This window comes from Patella vulgata, chromosome 1 (genome assembly GCF_932274485.2).
Source record: "Patella vulgata chromosome 1, xgPatVulg1.2, whole genome shotgun sequence".
NCBI lineage: Eukaryota > Metazoa > Mollusca > Gastropoda > Patellidae > Patella > Patella vulgata.
The window spans coordinates 64,138,524-64,157,076 of record NC_065879.2 but is presented as its reverse complement, the minus strand read 5'-3'; the positions used below and the strand labels follow the sequence as shown (position 1 = coordinate 64,157,076).

Here is an 18,553-nt window from a genome sequence, read left to right as displayed (position 1 = left end):
GCTAATTCAGATTAAACAGTGATAATATTTGATTTTTCGAACCTTATTAAATGTAACTGTTTTCCACTCATTTTTTCTATCAGCTTACTACTGGACAGCTGAAAAAGAAGAAATGATGAATGAAATTGGGTTTAACGTCTTACTTTTCTGCTCCAGTCGGGACTAATTATGGCGGACAACAATGTGTGTAAGGAAATAGGCATATAAAGATTAATAGAAAACATATTACTGGAAGTAAAACTAGCTTTGGGATGGATATACACCATTAAACTGTATCGCCATTTTTCCAGTACATACCAAACATATGACATATATAGATGTATCACTAATTATGGCTATTAGGACGATATCCCCCAAGATCAAAGATGTGGTTGGACGTGATATCCCAGAGGTGAAATCTGGATAGTAGATATTATCAAATATAAAGAAGCTTCTGTATGTGTTCCGTAATAAGCATAAGTCTAGACGTTAATCTATGTAAAATGTTAATATTTTTAAAATATCATAATATATATATTTATATCTATAGAGATAGGTCTAGAAGTTAGATATATACCTGATACTTTTGGGAGAGAGTCATCTGGTTATCATTCCTGAAAATCAAAATATCAGAAATACATTTTGGGGAAATAATCCCTTTTGGTATTCCATTATAGAGGAATTATGGGAGATTAGTTAAAAAGCTGAAGTTTCTCGCTATAATAGTCAAAAAATAGATTACTAAAATAGAAAATGCTGAAAATTTCAATCAAATTACTCTACTCTGAACTGAGATATTAGGGAATTAATTTTAGGCCTAACCTCGACCATCATTACTAAAGTCGGTACGATACCCCCCCCCCCCCCCCGCCCGCCCCCCCCCCTCATCCCCAAACCCCCCAAAGTCTTGGATATCCATTTTGACGTTAAATCATCTATCACAAAATGTATTAAAATCCAGTAAATATCGCGGGCTAGCGATGGCATCGAGAGTTGATTCTGGTCTGGATAAGTTAATTAATGTCTAATTAATAATTTAGATAACATTTCAGGCCTAAACAAAGACCTGCATTAGGCAGATTAGCTCTTGCATAATGTATGTTTAACTTTGGTATCAGATAAGAATTGTGAAACAATAGAGTTGATTACTTACGATGTATCCGAGAACAATTGTGAAACAAGAGGGTTAGTACTTCTAGACATGACGTCATTGATAACTATTGGTACGTTATCTCGATTCTTTCTGATGATATCATTAACACTATAATTTACCTAGAGAAAAATGAGAAGTACCAGATGAATTTAGAAATGTAATAGTCGCATGGCGTTCCTAATAACCTGTTTAAATTTGAGTAATGTATAAACCTAACACCACCTACAACTGGGACTGATAAAAGATTTATGAAAAGCGGATGAAAATACACAGGTGGAATTAGGTGTTCCAGAAAAGGTAAATAAATCGTGTAATATTTCAACTTTGGGTAAATTAAAATGAGAAAATAAAAATGACAGGCGAATACTTACGGTAGCTGGTGTATGATGTATAGTAAAATAAGTTCCTATTTTGTTTCCTGTGTATCGTTTCCTCTTTTTCATGGTTTTATTCAGTCGTTCTAGGAGGACAATGTCGTTACCTGTTGGTTGTGCGCTAATAGTCTCTATCATACCAACAACACCTCTCTAAAAAATATATAATAGCTTATATGTTTTGCAGAAAATCAAATGTTGTAGTAGAGAATAATTACATAAAATATGGAACTTTCAAATTCAATTTCATAATTTAGCATGCAAAAACCAGGAACAAACATGAGTAGAATTCGCCGGGATTGGAATTCGTCTTGAGTGGAATTCGAGAAAGGAGGATGTTACGTCATAAAACCTGACGGGATAGCGGCAAGGTCAATGTCGTTGCAAGTATCTTTATAATTTTTACAAATTAGGACCCCAATGAACCTGGCGGCTTATAACGATTTTAATATTTTAAAGGTGTTCTTTAGATAGTAATCTAGATTCTTAAATACAAACAAAGCGAAGTTATTAGATGCAATTTTAACCCGGTCGTTCATAACCGAAGAGCATTTTTATTCTTCAAGATCTGGGTGGCGTTCTAAATAAAAAATGATGCAACTTAGAGGGGCATTATGTAAGATTTAGATAAAGATCTGGTCGTTTTCGCTATAATATTTACAAAATTAATCATGCAAAATGAGCATATTTCATTCAAATTACTTTATTCTGAGCGAAGTTATCAATGGTTGTAGCTTCTCCATTTTCAAATCAAACCATTAAAATGCCGAACCGTTCTAATCTACTTAAAATCGGAGCCATCCGATGCCACAAGCGTTGATTATGGTCTTGTCATGTTTTTAAATATCTAGTTAATAATTTAGATAACATTTAAGGCCCAAAGAAAGACCTTCAATAGGCAGATTTATCTCTTGCTATATTCGTGAAACATAATTTAAAACTAGTATACCTTTAATGCGCTCAGTCAATTTTACAATAAAACATATTTATATTTTATCTGTGGGAGTCACATTTCTGGTAGTGATCCAAGGAGGTAACTCTGGAACTTACCAAATCTAATAATTCCAGCAACTCTTTATTATCATTCCAGTAAACAACCGTTGGGTGACCAACACCTTCGAACTTGCAGTCTTCATATTCTTTGGAGAAGATTGCATCATTAATGTACTGATGTAACTGTTCAGACAGTAAATTGATATGAAGTTGTTCTAGACTGTTCTGACTTCTAGCCTCAAACCCGGGTGGATCCACAACGGTTATACACTGGAGATCTGCTATATGTAACTCGGATGGATATAAGGAAATATTAATGTGGTAAATCAACCAATCAAAGAGTCTGTTATAAACAGATTGTAATAAAACATCTCTAATTCCAGCTGCTTCTTCACGTGTAGTTCCTTTGTTTACAGGACGACCTAAAATTAGAATGTAGAATCTGAGATAGAGACAGACACTCAAAACACGATTGATCAATGCTTATAGTGTATCTGTATTCAAATTATGTTTCTCATCGATTCAAGAGTCGTGGTTTCTACTCCACGTCTGGACACCTTCCTAACCGTTTGGGTTTCCTAGGTCAACACGTACATGTATATCTTTTACTTATTTCAATTATGATGTCATCGATTCATGAGTCTCTATTTTACATTTTAGCGACTTTGCTAACCTTTTGTGGTTTTCGATGGGTTATCCATACCATATGTACCCCAGTCCCATCCACACAAAAGACACAGAGACACATAATATACCGGCTTCTAAACAAACTGTACTTATACACTGCCATACCCACGTCATGCTAACTTAGCTATCCTACATATAAGGTCACCAGCAAAGTTGCAGTTTAAATACAAAGTACTAGATGTGTGGCAATGTGAACAGAAAATAAACTATCTCGTGCACGAAACCCCTAAACGAGAGAGGGGAGTGGGAATGGCATACCCACAGACCTAGTCGTTTATTGTCATCATCCGTAAACTATTTTCCCTTAAACCTTCGACCTGGAGCACTAATAGTTTGAGTTAAAATGCGCTCACCATGAACATACGTGGTTACAGATGAAAATAAGGAAGATAACTCTTGGGGATTTACAAGCAGAAGTCTGGAAGCTGAAATTAAAAAAAAAGTATGATTAAACTCTGAATGATAACAACGTACTGGCTCTTTCAAATATAACAATCGCTATTCTGGGAAATAATGGAAGAATATAATTATACTATGTCAATATTACCCATGTCTAATTCTTGATAATTAGCTACAGCACTGCCACCTGTCGGATCTGTATAGAATTGTATGTTACCCAGGTGAAGCATGGCCGCCAATAAACCGAATATAAGCTTCAGATCGTCAATTCTGTATCGGGTCAACTTCATGAAAAAATAAAACAGAAATTAAACCATTACAACGAAACAAAGACAAAACAAACGATACATTTATAGATTAGGGAAGAACAAAAAATATAAACAACTAAAGGATGAGTAATGTAGAGGGTGTAATGAGTAATGGGTGGTTGGCAAGATCTGGGTGGTTTGGGGTTGTAGGCTGAGGTACTCAAGGGAATGGTAATGATGTAGTATGAGGGTACAGGGTAGAGGGGGTAGAGGAGTAGTGGTAGGAGTATTAAAGTGTGGATTTAGATAAATGTATCTATAAATCCGTCTAATGGGGTGCTTTCTTGGGAATTAAAATGGTAGTCACCCTAAGTAAGACATGCTTGGACTAACATATCTTTTATATTTCTACTAAATCTAGACACATTATCGACAGAGGCAAGCAGAATTGTTTCATGTATAACTCGTCTCTGCAATTTAGTCACAGGCATTTTATACAACGTATTTTCAGTTCGGAATAGCGACTTGAACCCCACGGGTGTTTTTTTAAACCCAGAACGATGGCTTGAGGCTATCTGATTGGCTGAACAATCGAATCGAATAAATTTCAATTTCAAACAGTCATCAGTCATATACAGCTAATAAGCTACCTGCCTAGTATAACCAAACCCATCAAACTTATAAGGAAGCTGAAACCTGGTTGATCAAGTGGGAGGAAATTGGAGTATCAGGAAGAAACAAACAACTCACTGATCATGTCATCTAAATCGCGCGCGTCAAACTTTATCCTTCCACCCCATCTCCTATGAGGAAGTAACAGATTTTTGGATACTCAAGAATCAAGAGAAGAAAACGAACAACTGACTGATCACTCGATCTAAAGCGCACGCATTAAACTACCCCTATGAGGCAGCAATTGCCTTTTTGTGCTTTAATACATCAGTATATCTCTGTATAAAATTTACCTGGAAATTTAGACCTAACGTTTCAATCGTTTCTTTCACATAGTTAAACCTTTCTTTGTGAAACTCAAACTCAGCTTCTTGTTGAAATACAGGTTTATTAGGTATAGGTGAGATTAATCTGAAATATGACGAAATACAAGCGTTAGACCAATTGGACAGCCAACATCCGAGATTAATATATATAAAAGATATGTAAAGGAAAATATTGGTGCTCTGAGAATTCTATAATGGGTGTCTAGTCGTTTGGTTTGGATGAAATAATTCCATTCATACCTTCATATTTTACATTTGATCACAAAAGCAACATATCCACTCACCATTCGAAATATGTTCGAAATAATTTACAATGTTATTTCGATTTTATAGGCTACTTAATAGTTAACATATTCCAATTATTTAACAAAATCAACAATTTAAAGTTTTACCTCACAATGATTTCAATTTTTATAACATTATGGTTCATTTCGTGATGGCAGCCATCTTACAATCGATGTCCGTCAATTATTATGCAGATGTCCTAAAAACATGCATGTCAAGTTTCTCGCTAACGAACGTGAATTGGCCAACCCTTAGACTTTTGAAAGAGCGCTACCCGAAGAAGGGGCAGTAGATGAAGAAGAACAAGCAGGATGTTTGGATGTTTAAACAATTAAATGTTTACCTATATTCTCCCTGTAAATGGAAACTACGTAATTCTGATGTTGATAATCCTGCTAGTAAATGATAAAATATGTTAAAATTACATTCTTCTTCCCACGGACATAAAACACGACATTTCTCTAAATGATGAACTTCTATATTTGCTGAAAATAGAGGAAAAGAATACTAAACACTGCACGAGATCTCACTCAAACATATAGTGTCAATTACACGAGATCTCAGCCAAACATAAAATAAATATAGATCTAAACCATACATAGATTATGTAAGATTTAGATACAGAGCTGAGCGTTCTTGCTATAATAGTTCAAAAATAGATAATGTTAAATGAATACATTGATCCATTTAAATGACTTTATTCTGAGCGATTTTTTTTATTGTTTTGACAATAGTAATGGGGCGGTTAAGGAAGAATTTTTGGTAGAATCGTGCATTTTGGGTTAAAAGCATGAAACTTGGCATATAGATGGCATCAGTCCTACTGATTATTTTGGGATGTGGATCCACCTCAGCAGCTCGCCCTGGTGGTCGTTACGGTCATCTTTTCCAAAATGGCCGCCTATTCATTGACATACATATAACAAGAGGTGTCACAATAAGACATTTTTTTACAAATCATTTCAGGCCAGCAATTTCCAGATGCAGAATTGCTAGCTGAACACGATTTTTGAAAAAAAGATTTATCTATGACGTCATTTTCGTTTGGGGTTTGCCTGATTTCAAAAATGGCCACCAAAATATGAAGAAAAATGAATTTCCAGATAGGATGGGTGATTATCACGGAATGTATGCCTTGTAATATATCAAATATAAGGTTTTTGTTGTAATTGAACTGAAAAATAATCTCTAAAACTAGTTTCCCCAAATCCAAGATGGCGGAAATTCAAAATGGCGGCCAAAATATACCCAAAATAGCGGATTGATGAGATTAAAGTCATTTCACTGTTTGATTTGGTTTGTAAGATATAATTTAAAGGGTTTACATTGCCCCTTTTTTCTGAAACAATCATCTACAATTATCAAATTCAATGACTCTGAAAACTTAATAGAGGACATATTACAAGGCATATCAAACAGAAAATTCACGATTATCCTGAAATTTGATCATTATTGGCAAATTCTGGCCGCCATTTTGAATTTCCGCCATCTTAGATTTTGGAAACTCTTTTTTATTTTAGTTTGATTTTAAGTTCAATGACTTTGAAAACTCTTTATATTACATATTACAAACCATATCAAAGAGTGAAATGACTTTTATCTGACAAATCGGCCATTTTAGATAAATGTTGGTTGCCATTTTGAATTTCCGCCATCTTGGATTTTGGAAACTATTTTTTTTATTTAGATTAATTTTAAGTTCAGTGACAATGTAAACCCTTTAAATTATATATTACAAACCAAATCAAACAGTGAAATGACTTTAATCTGATCAATCCGCCATTTTGGGTATATTTTGGCCGCCATTTTGAATTTCCGCCATCTTGGATTTGGGGAAACTAGTTTTAGAGATTATTTTTCAGTTAAATTACAACAAAAACCTTATATTTGATATATTACAAGGCATACATTGCGTGATAATCACCCATCCTATCTGGAAATTCATTTTTCTTCCAATTTTGGCGGCCATTTTTGAAATCAGGCAAACCCCAAACGAAAATGACGTCATAGATAAATCTTTTTTCAAAATAATATCGTGTTCGGCTAGCAGTTTTCCATCTGGAAATTGCTGGCCTGAAATGATTTGTAAAAAAAATGTCTTATTGTGACACCCCTTGTTATATGTATATCAATGAATAGGCGGCCATTTTGGAAAAGATGGCCGTAACGACCACCAGGGGGAGCTGCTGAGGTGGATCCACATCCCAAAATAATCAGTAGGGTTGATGCCATCTATGTGCCAAGTTTCATGCTTTTAACACAAAGTGCACGATTTTTTGCTTAACCGCCCCACTATAGGTGGCATTGATTGTTTGTTATCATAACAATGGTGTTTATTATTCGAGACGTAGCCTTGCTTCTCAAGTTTTAAATTAAATCATTAAATAGACGAAGCCTTCTGATCGACTTAAAATAGGAGCCATCCGATGTCCTAGAGAGTTGATCATGGACTTGTTATGTTCACAAGTGTTTAAATAACAGTTTATTGAACATTTTAAGCCAAAATAAAGACCTGAAATTGGCAGATTTAGTTCTTACATAATACATCTTAAATGGTGTTTTCTTTTTTTTTCTAAAAAAAGAGATCTTCCATATAACAAGCGCCTGTGTATGGAACATACCTCCAACAAGTATTCCTCGTTCATCAAATAAAATATCAACAGCTTTAGTAAATCTACTGGCATTTTCATTGAGTTGAGTTGAAGCGTTACCAAACGCATCCAGCAGATGCATCGCCTGAAAATATAAGAATGGGAATGGGGTTTAATATCGCGGTAACACAATAATTCAGTCATTTTGATAGAAATGCATGGTATGAGAATTCTGCCAAGAAAGCGGCCTTTCCGCTCCCTAATTTTCGATTTCATTTACGTGCAGGAGAAATGTATGGTGTGTCCATAGGTGAAATCGAGTGATCTCGAAAGAAGACGCATACGCTGCCCAGTGTTCCACATCGGTTGTAAGATATTACTAGACGTGAGCACTGTTTTGGCAATTAAATTAGGCGGAATTGTACGGGGGCAACTATTACTAACCTCTGTAAGTTTGGTACCAATGGTACCAGTAGGAGTACTAGCGATATTTTCTGATTCTCTAACTAACTGAGATATCACCATTTTACAGCTTTCAGTTTTACCTTAAAATTACAATAACATAAATAAATGGGCAGCATATTTGTTAATTCTGAGGTATCTGTTTAATGTTTAACCATTTAAATTCATTACAATGCAGGATGAAAACAGAAAGGCTTATTCCAAGGTAAGTAACTCCAATTCTCAAAACTGGAGGCAGACCACCATTAATTTCTCCATTGACTCCAATGTTAAATCAGTGGTGTTCTACATGCTGTAGCCCATTCCCTAAATTTCGTTGAGAACTTCGCTTTACAGCACAGCAAGTATGACATCATGGGATCATCAGAGTACTAAATTTGTATGAGGTTGACCACCAAAATTTCAATTCACTGAAATTCATAGCAGACTGGGGTCAGAATATCATGTCCGTGTTAGTGCAAAAACAAAACAAAGCCTCTTTACTCCTTGTAGTCTTCCGCCTTAAAAATCTCAATCTGACACCAAACCAGGCAGAAAATAGAAATTCAATGCCTCTTCATCAATTCTACACCAAAAAGTCAATAGAGATAAGCATGCAAAATGGCAGGAAAGGAGGGAGAAAAATATATCTAAAAATAGCCGGCACTACAATTTGTGGGTACCGAGATATGGAAAATTAATGGTGGTCTGCCTCCAACTAGTGAACCCGAACGTCACTGATATCTAATAGTTTTTGTTGTCCCTTATATTTTCGACATATCAGGGTTTAACTGTATATAGAGAGCACGGGTTAAGAAGACAAGTTAGGCGTACTGTTAAGGACAGGTGATTTTAACTCCAGGGCTTTGTTGGCGACATTTATTGTGAAATTATTGACAGAGAAGCAATATAATATGTCAGTTAAATCTTCTAGATGCAAACATCTACCGGATCTCTAATAATAACCATAATTTTAACCTTCACCATGCAGCTGAGTGAATGTACAGCCACCAATAATAACAATTCAGTGAATGTATTATCAGCGTTGTTTATGACGCTGTTCAATTCCATATAGTTTGGGCCAAACCAATACGACTGTAGTCTACTGGCCAATCCGATAGCCCGCTTCGGGTAGGAATTTTTACATTTATCATTAGTACACGTGTCGAAATTGATCTCAGGCTTGTAGACCCCCTTTCCCTTTCCTAAAAGCGGCGGTTGAATAAAACATTATGTTAATCCCGACGTAACATAATTTGTTTTAAGGGAACTCTGCCTCCTATTCTATCGCTCTTTATTATGAAATAGGTTATAATATATTCAATTAAGTAACGGAAAAGATCTCAAATGTCGACAAGATGTTGACTAACCGCTGAACCTGGGTATCCGTTTAAAATAAGTAAAGGAAAAGCTGGACTAGATGTTGACTAACATACCTGAACCTGAGTATCCGCGTAATAAAACACATTGTGGTAAGTTATGACAAGTTAGATGTTTATACACTCGATGCGTTGTACCATAGATATGTGGTAATCTATCTTCTAATTCTTTTAATCCACAGTAACCATATCCTATCTACAGATATATATATATACACACCCATAATTAAATAATCAAATAGCTTTATATCCGTGACCTCACAATAAGATACCTATATGTTATAAGTCATAACAAATAATGTATATCCACAATACCATCTCCATTATTATATAACAAAATAATGTATATACCCAAAAAAACATCTACATTATTATATAATTAAAAAATGTATATCTGTAATAACATCTCCATGATTATATAAAAATAATCCGAAATAACATCTCCATGATTATATAATACCAAGATGTATATCCGTAAAAAGTCTTCATTATTATATATAAAATAATGTAGATCCATAATTGCGTAAAACAATAAAGTTTATCCAAACAAACAATACTCATATATATTCTCAATAACATAATCAATAGATCTGTATCTATATATACAAAATAAAATGATATGACATTGTAACTTACCTCTGGACCGTATATAGGCATGGGTTTGCAAGGGTTAATGCTGTACAATATATCACCAATATATACCTGGTAAACAAGAAACAGATATCAATCAATCAAATAATGAAAAGGGGTTTAACATCTCGTCGATATATGGCATTTTAAACTAACATACGGTTTCTATGGTAAAGTAGGAAACTAATGTATACGAGGAGGAGAATTTTCAACTTACTCTTCGAAGCGCCAAGGGTTAGTTTACGTACACTACAAATCGGGTTTTCGTACGATGCGAACGGCTTGTCAGTCTCGCAGGTACCACCCCGACAATTGAGAAAAGGGCTTGAAAACTCCCGAGGGCTCTTCTTGTCCAATCTCGGGATTCTAGCACGACACATCAATGCTTCGGGGAGCTAATATACATTTTCCTTATCCAAATGTAACAAAAATAAGGACTGAAAAGTCACGTTATACTTCGGTGACTGACTGAAATCATTAGAAAATAATGTGAAATGTAGATGACCCCTTAACTGATCGATTTTCTCATGTACTTACGTAAATGACTTCACGTTCATGATTAGTTTTGAGTGCGTCGAGGATGCTTGGTCCCGCCACATCCTGTAGTACAGTCAAATCGGGTATGGGCGCCGCCATCTTTAACACCACATTCGGTCTATATAGCTATATACGTATATCTTAGATTTAGCCCTTTATTTAACCTGCAGTTTAAAAAGATAAGATAACAAAATAAGCCATGTTTCATGTTCTCGACATGCGTTTGTTTGTATCTTTGTTGGTGTAGCAGTTTAAAAGAAGGCAAATCAGCGTTTGAATCATGTCGTAGATACTGTAACTACGAGTGTGCTACTTGAAAATAGCTATCTAATAGTATTACAAGTGATATTTTCTACTTGCAGACTAGCTAGTCATTATGACAATCCAGTTTGCATGTCTAAAGCTCGCATTTACCGTAAATTCGACATGATTGGAAAACAACATGTATACAAGTTAACACTCGCTTTCACCCTCAGTGGAAGTGGACGTAAAACTCCAGGAATAGACGAACGAGCGCTTTCATGTATCATGTAATTCTGGAAGCTCAGGTTGCAGATGATATTATAAAGTAAATTGTTTATCACTCTGTTTAACCTGAACTTATCGAATTTAGTCAAGGTATTGATGTAATGAAAATAAATTTCAAAATTCATGACTCAATTAAAATCAAAGTTATCGTGTTTCAAAATCAAAGTATCGACAAACATCCGACCTGAATTAAAAAGGGATTTGTTGTGTTCAAAAGACTCGACCATCCAAATGGGTTACCTCTGCTTAGCCTGAGCAGACAATATTCAACATACAAGCAGAGTTATTGTGTTCCAAATGTTCATTCGTTTTCTGTATTCTACAAAACGCGGAGAACAACACAGATAAGGGCTGGAAAACAATTTATACGATTAAAACAGTCTCTCCCCCACCCCCATCCCTGTAAAAAAAAAAGAAATAAATAGGTCAGATAACATCTTGGCTCCGATATTCATGGCGTACCACATCAACTTGCTTGACAAAATAGGTATGTTGGTAAGTGCATTTAAGTGCAATGTTTCGACTGAATGCCCTTCTTTAGCTAAAGACACCCCATTAAACACAGGGAAAATATAAATAATGTGGAATAAAGAATACCTTTCTTCTGTTAAAAAATATGCTAAACAATTCCAATTGTAAAAATAATTATAAACAAATTCTAAACCATAGGTTTTAAAGTGAATACAGATAAGTGATCTGCTCGTTCCATTCCGTGCAAAGATCGGCAATCCAATTTGTCAATGATCTATTTTTTATTTTTTAAAGATCCGGTTTATTTTTTAAAGATCCGGTTTATTTTGTCATTGCTTCGGTTTATTTTGTCAATTATCCGGTTTATTTTGTCAATGCTTCAGTTTATTTTGTCAATTATCCGCTTTTATTTTTTATTCGATTTTGTGTTTCTGGCAAAAGAGAGCACTTGAATACGATTATGAATCCCATCATTTGAAATAATTTCTGCATTGGATTCTTTTATTTGCCCGTCTAGTGTAACTAAGTTTAATTGTTACTAGTTCGTCGCCCCCTATAAGTCTATTGCAACCTTAAACCTTAATGTTTTTGATGATATCTGAGATATGACTCTATATGACATTCAACACGTACTGTACACACAGAGAAGGCCTTTTATTAAAGATAAAATCACTATTCAATATAATAATATAGCCAAGTCTATGATTGGGGAAGTCAGAGAGTATAATACGTGCGTCTTTTCTATTTGTCTAAATAACTTATCGATTTTCCACCAATTTCGAATAATCATAATTCAAGTAAATTATATTTTTATTACCCCACCACTCAAATCTTTTAATAAATATTTGTACGCTAAAATTAACCACTACTTTTAAATAAGTGTAAAGAAATAACTATAAAGAGCCTCGACGTTTATAAATCTTGCACTGGTACATATAGGGTTAATTCTGTTAATATTCTAGTTATGTTTCTTCTATGATCTGTATTTTTGTAATTGCTTACCATAATAGTAGATTTAATAAATAATCAAATTAGAGGATGACGATTAAAGAGGCATTATTCAAAAACTAAATTTACCCATGTTATATTTATTAACATGACAAGACCGGTGGTACTTTTTACCGCCGACCACCGCCGACTTCCGCCAACCACCGCCGACCAAATGCTTTTTACCGCCGACCGTCGTGTAATTACCGCCGACCAAATACTTTTTACCACCGACCGCATTGTAATGACTTTCGACCGTAATATAATTACCACCGACCAAATACTTGTTACCGCCGACCAAATGCTTAATGATTCCTTGTTACCACCGACTATTTTACGGTTGGTTTATTTTTTTTATAAAAAAGAATACAACAAGAATGTTATTTTTTATTTGAGGTGTAATCACGTACAACTGTCGAAAAACATTCATATATATTTTAAAGAATATGGAAGGACAAAACTACACGAGAGTCGCCGTTAAGCCACGCGGTGATCGGCGGTAAAAAGTACCACCCTGACAAGACCATAATTACCCCCCGATGCAATCGGATGATTTCGATTTTATGTAGATTAGAACGGTTCGCCCATGTAATATTTTAATTTAAAAATGGAGAAGCGAGGCTAAGCCTTGAATAACCAGCACCATGGTTACGATAATAAACAATCAATGTACACATCTTGTTAAAACTACAAATATTGATAATAATTAGCTCAGAATAAAGTGAAATGAAATGGGGTTTAACGTCCTACTGTTCTGCTTCTAAACTGGGCTAATGCAGACGGGCATACGCCATACAGTGTGTTATGAGGGAAATTTTGCCCGGGCAGCGGCACTATCGCCTACTCTTATATCGAATTCCAACTGCCAAGGGATCTTTTACGAGCAAGCCAATGTATACACGGGACCTCGGGTTTTCGTCCCATCCGAACGACTAGACAGTTATCCTTGTCAGGCCCTCTCTCCTGCAATACTGACAATGGGAAACGCGTCGGAAAATCCCGATGAACTTTCTCGGTCAATGCAGGGATCGAACACGCGACCCCCAGGCTAGCGAGCCAGCGTCTTACCCACTTTTCCACCGTGGCTCCTTTCAAATAAAGTAATTATTTCGCACTTTTTATTCTGAACTATTATAGCAACAACGGCTAGTTCATTATTTAAATCTTACATACTGTAACGCATCTTTAAAATGTGATAAGTAGAATAAAGGGTTTCTATTCGCACAAAGACTTTAAACGAGTTTTTCTGACAGAAGCAAAGTCTATCTACGGATGGTCCAAAATGGGTAAAAATTGAAGAGGCTCAAAATTCGAGCAAATAATCATGACAGTCTTGATAATAAAGTAAAAGTTCCCAAGTATCTAAAGCTTAAAAGTCTCCCTGAACGGTAAATCATTATCAAGTGTCCACTCGACACAAACTAGGTCATGGTTGAATTTTATTTCAATAATTCGTTTGCGCGTAGGGGTCTTTAGCAGTGGGAGGAAACCGGAATACCCAGAGAAAACCCACGAGGTTAAACAGGCGACCCTGCTCCTTGTCACGTACAACCGTCGAATGACAGACCTTATGGGACAGCGCGCACGTGCTAACCATTGGGCCGCCCACCCCTCTCGAATTACAACAATGTTGTCGCCGTTGAGTGACTCAATTGAAATTGCGTATGTACATGAATGATTATATACAATAGCATACCGATGTATCAGACAACAATCTTATATACTGGTGAAAATGTAGGGTTCTTACACTATCTATATTTTATTTACATATATACATATTTTATATATGTAAATCAAATATTTTTATGGCTGATAGATATATATTTTGGGGGTCAAGTGATACCGTACAATAATCCATGTAAACAAACTCCTGGCTAAAGGTGTATTTATCTTCTTCGATCAGATAACACTGTATTCACAACAACCGTACATGTCACGTATTCAATGATATAAATATACTCTTTAAAAAAAGTAGGGGATATTGAAATGCAAATACTTATGCAGGTTGAGATATGATAAATAGTCATGGACATTTGACATGCTTTGAGAGTATGTTCACAGATGAAGAACTTATCGCCCCAACAGAACCGCTGAGCTGCACATACGACACGCAATAGCGCCATACACGTGGGAGGGGTTCATTGTCAAATTTGACACTTCAAATGAAAACTGCCGCGTGCTGGTTTATCTATCCATGTTTGCTTTCCTATCGGTTCTTGCATAAGATTTACTGATTAGCGTATCTTTGCTTTAGTTTGTTACGTTTAATTTGATCTGGAGACGTGTTCGTCGATATCAACGTCAACTGACAACACTGCAAGAATTGGCCGTAGCACTGCAAGAGAAGTGGGTCAAATTGCCCCAAATCGTGAGGGGACGGTTGATTAAGAGCATGCCACGACGAATTGCTGAATGTCTGAGGATTGGTGGAGCAATTACTCATTATTAAGACAAAAATCAAAAACGTCCATTTTTACTTTTGACAGTGTATCGCTTTGCGAGTGAAATGGGGCCGTCAGATAAGCCGTCCATATGAACTGTTTATGTTCATGTGTAGACAATTGGCCTGTTATTAACATACACTGCATTTCCGCAGTTTTGTATTTATTTCTTACTAGAAGAATGCCCGGCTTCGATCGGGGGTCATAACCCAGAAACCGGAAGTGGTAGACTAACGCCACGTGGCCTATGTTACTCCCCGGTCCTAGCTACCCCTATACCCCAAATTTCAGACTCGGGGCAGACCTAGTGTAGCTGCCAACCCCGAACAGAAAGACAGACAAACAGACAAATAGACAGACAAACGACAGTCACAAATATTAGTATACTAGCAGGATACCCGGCTTCGCTCGGGGGTCATAACTCCGAAACCGGAAGTGGTAGACTAACGCCACCTGGCCTATGTTACTCCCCGGTCCGAGCTACCCCTATACCCCAAATACTTTAGAGTCGGAGCAGACCTTGTGTAGCCGCCAACCCCGAACAGACCGACTTCGCTCGGGGGTCATAACTCCGAAACCGGAAGTGGTAGACTAACGCCACCTGGCCTATGTTACTTCCCGGTCCGAGCTTCCCCTATACCCCAAATTTCAGACTCAGGGCAGATGTAGCCGCCAACCCCAAGCAGACAGACTTCGCTCGGGGGGTCATAACTCCGAAACCGGAAGTTGTAGACTAACGCCACCTGGCCTATGTTACTTCCCGGTCCGAGCTACCCCTATACCCCAAATTTCAGACTCGGGGCAGACCTAGTGTAGCCGCCAACCCCGAAGAGACCGGCTTCGCTCGGGGGTCATAACTCCGAAACCGGAAGTGGTAGACTAACGCCACCTGGCCTATGTTACTCCCCGGTCCGAGCTACCCCTATACTCCAAATTTCAGACTCGGGGCAGACCTAGTGTAGCCGCCAACCCCGAACAGACAGACAGACAGACCGACAGACAAACGACAGTCACAAATATATATATAGATAGATAGATTTTGAAGAGTATATTATAACATCTCTTACTTTTATACACCAGCGAAGAAGATCATCAGTAATGTAATGTGATGTGAGAGAATATTTTGTCCAGACAGGAACGATACAGTCTACTGTCCATTGTCAACTCGTCATGCATATTCTTATGTGTATAAATTTAGATATATTATATATTTTTACTTCCAAACTAGTTAGTAATTTAAAAATTCGTTATTATCTGATATAATAAGATTTATATAGATTTATAATACAATACCTAATAGTCATATTAATATCACCTTTTTACATATTTAATTTGTACAATATTTTGTCAAATTATACCCGGAAGACGAAGTAAGGAATGTATCATGTACTTAAACCTCCTGAAAAATTGTATTTTATTGTGTTATGTAGGTATGACACTGTACAGCTTATGTATTATTATTTATATGGTTTAAAGCGTCTGATTCAAGGGTTGACAGCTGCAAGCTTATGATTTTTTGTATATCAGAATCATATTCATAGCAAATCATTAATAAGTTACACTATAAAGGTTAAAGAAGAATAGCCATAATGTACAACATATTATATTTGATAAGTGGTGTCAGGTGTTCTAGAAAGAAGAGTAAATAAGAAGTGGTATCATATGTTCAAGGACGAGTGAGCCTACTCTGGACACAGTATCACAAGTTTTGATTACTGTTTATTATCCGTTTTCATTAGCCCAGTAGGAGCAAAACAACAGGACGTTAAACCTCGTTTTATTTCTTTTACTATTATTGACCAACAAGGACAATTAATTATTGTTATAACACAGTGAATGATTAGTCTTAAAATAAAATATTACAAACCTGTATCAATTCTTGTCACATTTAAACAATACACTGTCGTATCAGAAGCTACTCTTCCACGACACCTTACACAACTCTCTGTTTCACTTTCAATAACGGTGTTATAGTGTGTAGGGCAACCTGTGTCCTGTAGAAAAAGGTAGATAGGATTTCGTTAGAGGAATCGAACCAACAAAGACCCTGTTACACAAAACCCACTCGTTTAAACGTTAGTGTTTCATCGTAGTTATACACTCCTGTTACGCTTCACAATATAAAATACCATTTAAATATAACTTCATCAATTATATCATATTAATTTATCACTTGCGAAATGTCACTGAATGACGGTTGAGATGTCGCAATTTCAAACTGAAGAAGTATGGGGATGAAACTTCTTTAGTATCTAGTATCATTCATAACTATAGATAATAAGCTCCGCGTTACATAACATACATCGCCTGATAGACTCTATGTGCCCCCTATACTCTGCATCCATACAACCTGTAAAATATAATATGTATTAAGATCTACGTTACACCAAACTACATCCTTGTTATATAATAAGTTCTACGTTACATCAAACCACACCCCTTTTATAGTGAGAGTACCAGATTTCACATGACACCGTAAAAAACAAAATATCGCACTGTTAAAATGCTAGTTTCTTACTTGGTTACGTAAGTCATTTTTAAGGAATTTCACTCTTCATTTGTATGGCTGACATGAAATGAAATAAAATGAAATGAAATGGGGTTTAACGGCCTACTTTTCGACTCCGACTGGGCTAATGAAGACGGGCATACGCCATACAGTGTGTAACGAGGGAAATTTTGCCCGGGCATCGGCACCACGGCCTACTCTTATATCGAATTCCAACGGCCAAGGGATCTTTTACGTGCACGCCAATGTATACACGTTACTTCGGTGTTTCGTCCCATCCGAGCGACAAGACAGATTCCTTGTCAGGCCATCCGTTCTGCACCACTGACAAGGGGAAAACACGTCGGAAAATTTCCGATGAACTAGTATGACCGACTGGATACCAATTGTATGACTGACTGGATACCTAACGATAACTTACCACGATAAAGATATATGCTTGGTTATCCAGGCCCTTTCACAATGTAGAACTTGATGACTTTGGCCAACCCTATATGGAAACAAGAAGTTTGTATTTCTCCGAAAAGGTCCCAGGGATCCTCAGATAGTTACACAGGACCAGGATAAAGTTTCGCAGGTGTTTAACACCCTGAATGAATAAGTTTTATTAATAAAATCATACTTATATACCGGTTTTCCAATTTATATTAAAATGGGTTCTCGACCCGATGAGTCCCCGTACAGTACACGTCCTCGTACGGCAGATTTCAGGACGTTATAATATCAAAATAAAATTACCCAAAATACCTTTAGCGTTTAAAATAAAATACCAAGTTCATGGCCAATGTTGACACCACTCACCTGTGGATACTTCAGTTCAATTTCAACACAACAGTAATGTCTATCTTAGATATAAATCAGATAATAATCCAACCTCACGGAGAAAATATAACACCACTTCACATCTTGTCCTCCTTTTATGC

The 18,553-nt window shown here is 36.3% G+C and overlaps 1 protein-coding gene across 1 annotated transcript in view; it reads right to left on the bottom strand.

Annotated features, from left to right (window-relative positions):
- The window catches only part of LOC126822054 (unconventional myosin-IXAa), a 30,336-nt gene extending 12,883 nt beyond the window's left edge, over nucleotides 1–17,453 (bottom strand). The window contains exons 1-15 of the mRNA XM_050550800.2: nucleotides 16,989–17,453; nucleotides 10,695–10,858; nucleotides 10,164–10,229; nucleotides 9,585–9,723; nucleotides 8,152–8,252; nucleotides 7,738–7,852; nucleotides 5,460–5,601; nucleotides 4,799–4,916; nucleotides 3,734–3,869; nucleotides 3,540–3,611; nucleotides 2,557–2,921; nucleotides 1,504–1,659; nucleotides 1,133–1,251; nucleotides 557–593; nucleotides 43–98 (exon numbers count right to left, since the gene is read on the bottom strand). Of these exons, the coding sequence (XP_050406757.2) occupies nucleotides 43–98; nucleotides 557–593; nucleotides 1,133–1,251; nucleotides 1,504–1,659; nucleotides 2,557–2,921; nucleotides 3,540–3,611; nucleotides 3,734–3,869; nucleotides 4,799–4,916; nucleotides 5,460–5,601; nucleotides 7,738–7,852; nucleotides 8,152–8,252; nucleotides 9,585–9,723; nucleotides 10,164–10,229; nucleotides 10,695–10,793 (1,721 nt within the window). The 5' untranslated portion in view covers nucleotides 10,794–10,858; nucleotides 16,989–17,453. The remainder of the gene's footprint in view (nucleotides 1–42; nucleotides 99–556; nucleotides 594–1,132; nucleotides 1,252–1,503; nucleotides 1,660–2,556; nucleotides 2,922–3,539; nucleotides 3,612–3,733; nucleotides 3,870–4,798; nucleotides 4,917–5,459; nucleotides 5,602–7,737; nucleotides 7,853–8,151; nucleotides 8,253–9,584; nucleotides 9,724–10,163; nucleotides 10,230–10,694; nucleotides 10,859–16,988) is intronic.
- Nucleotides 17,454–18,553: the final 1,100 nt, after the last annotated feature.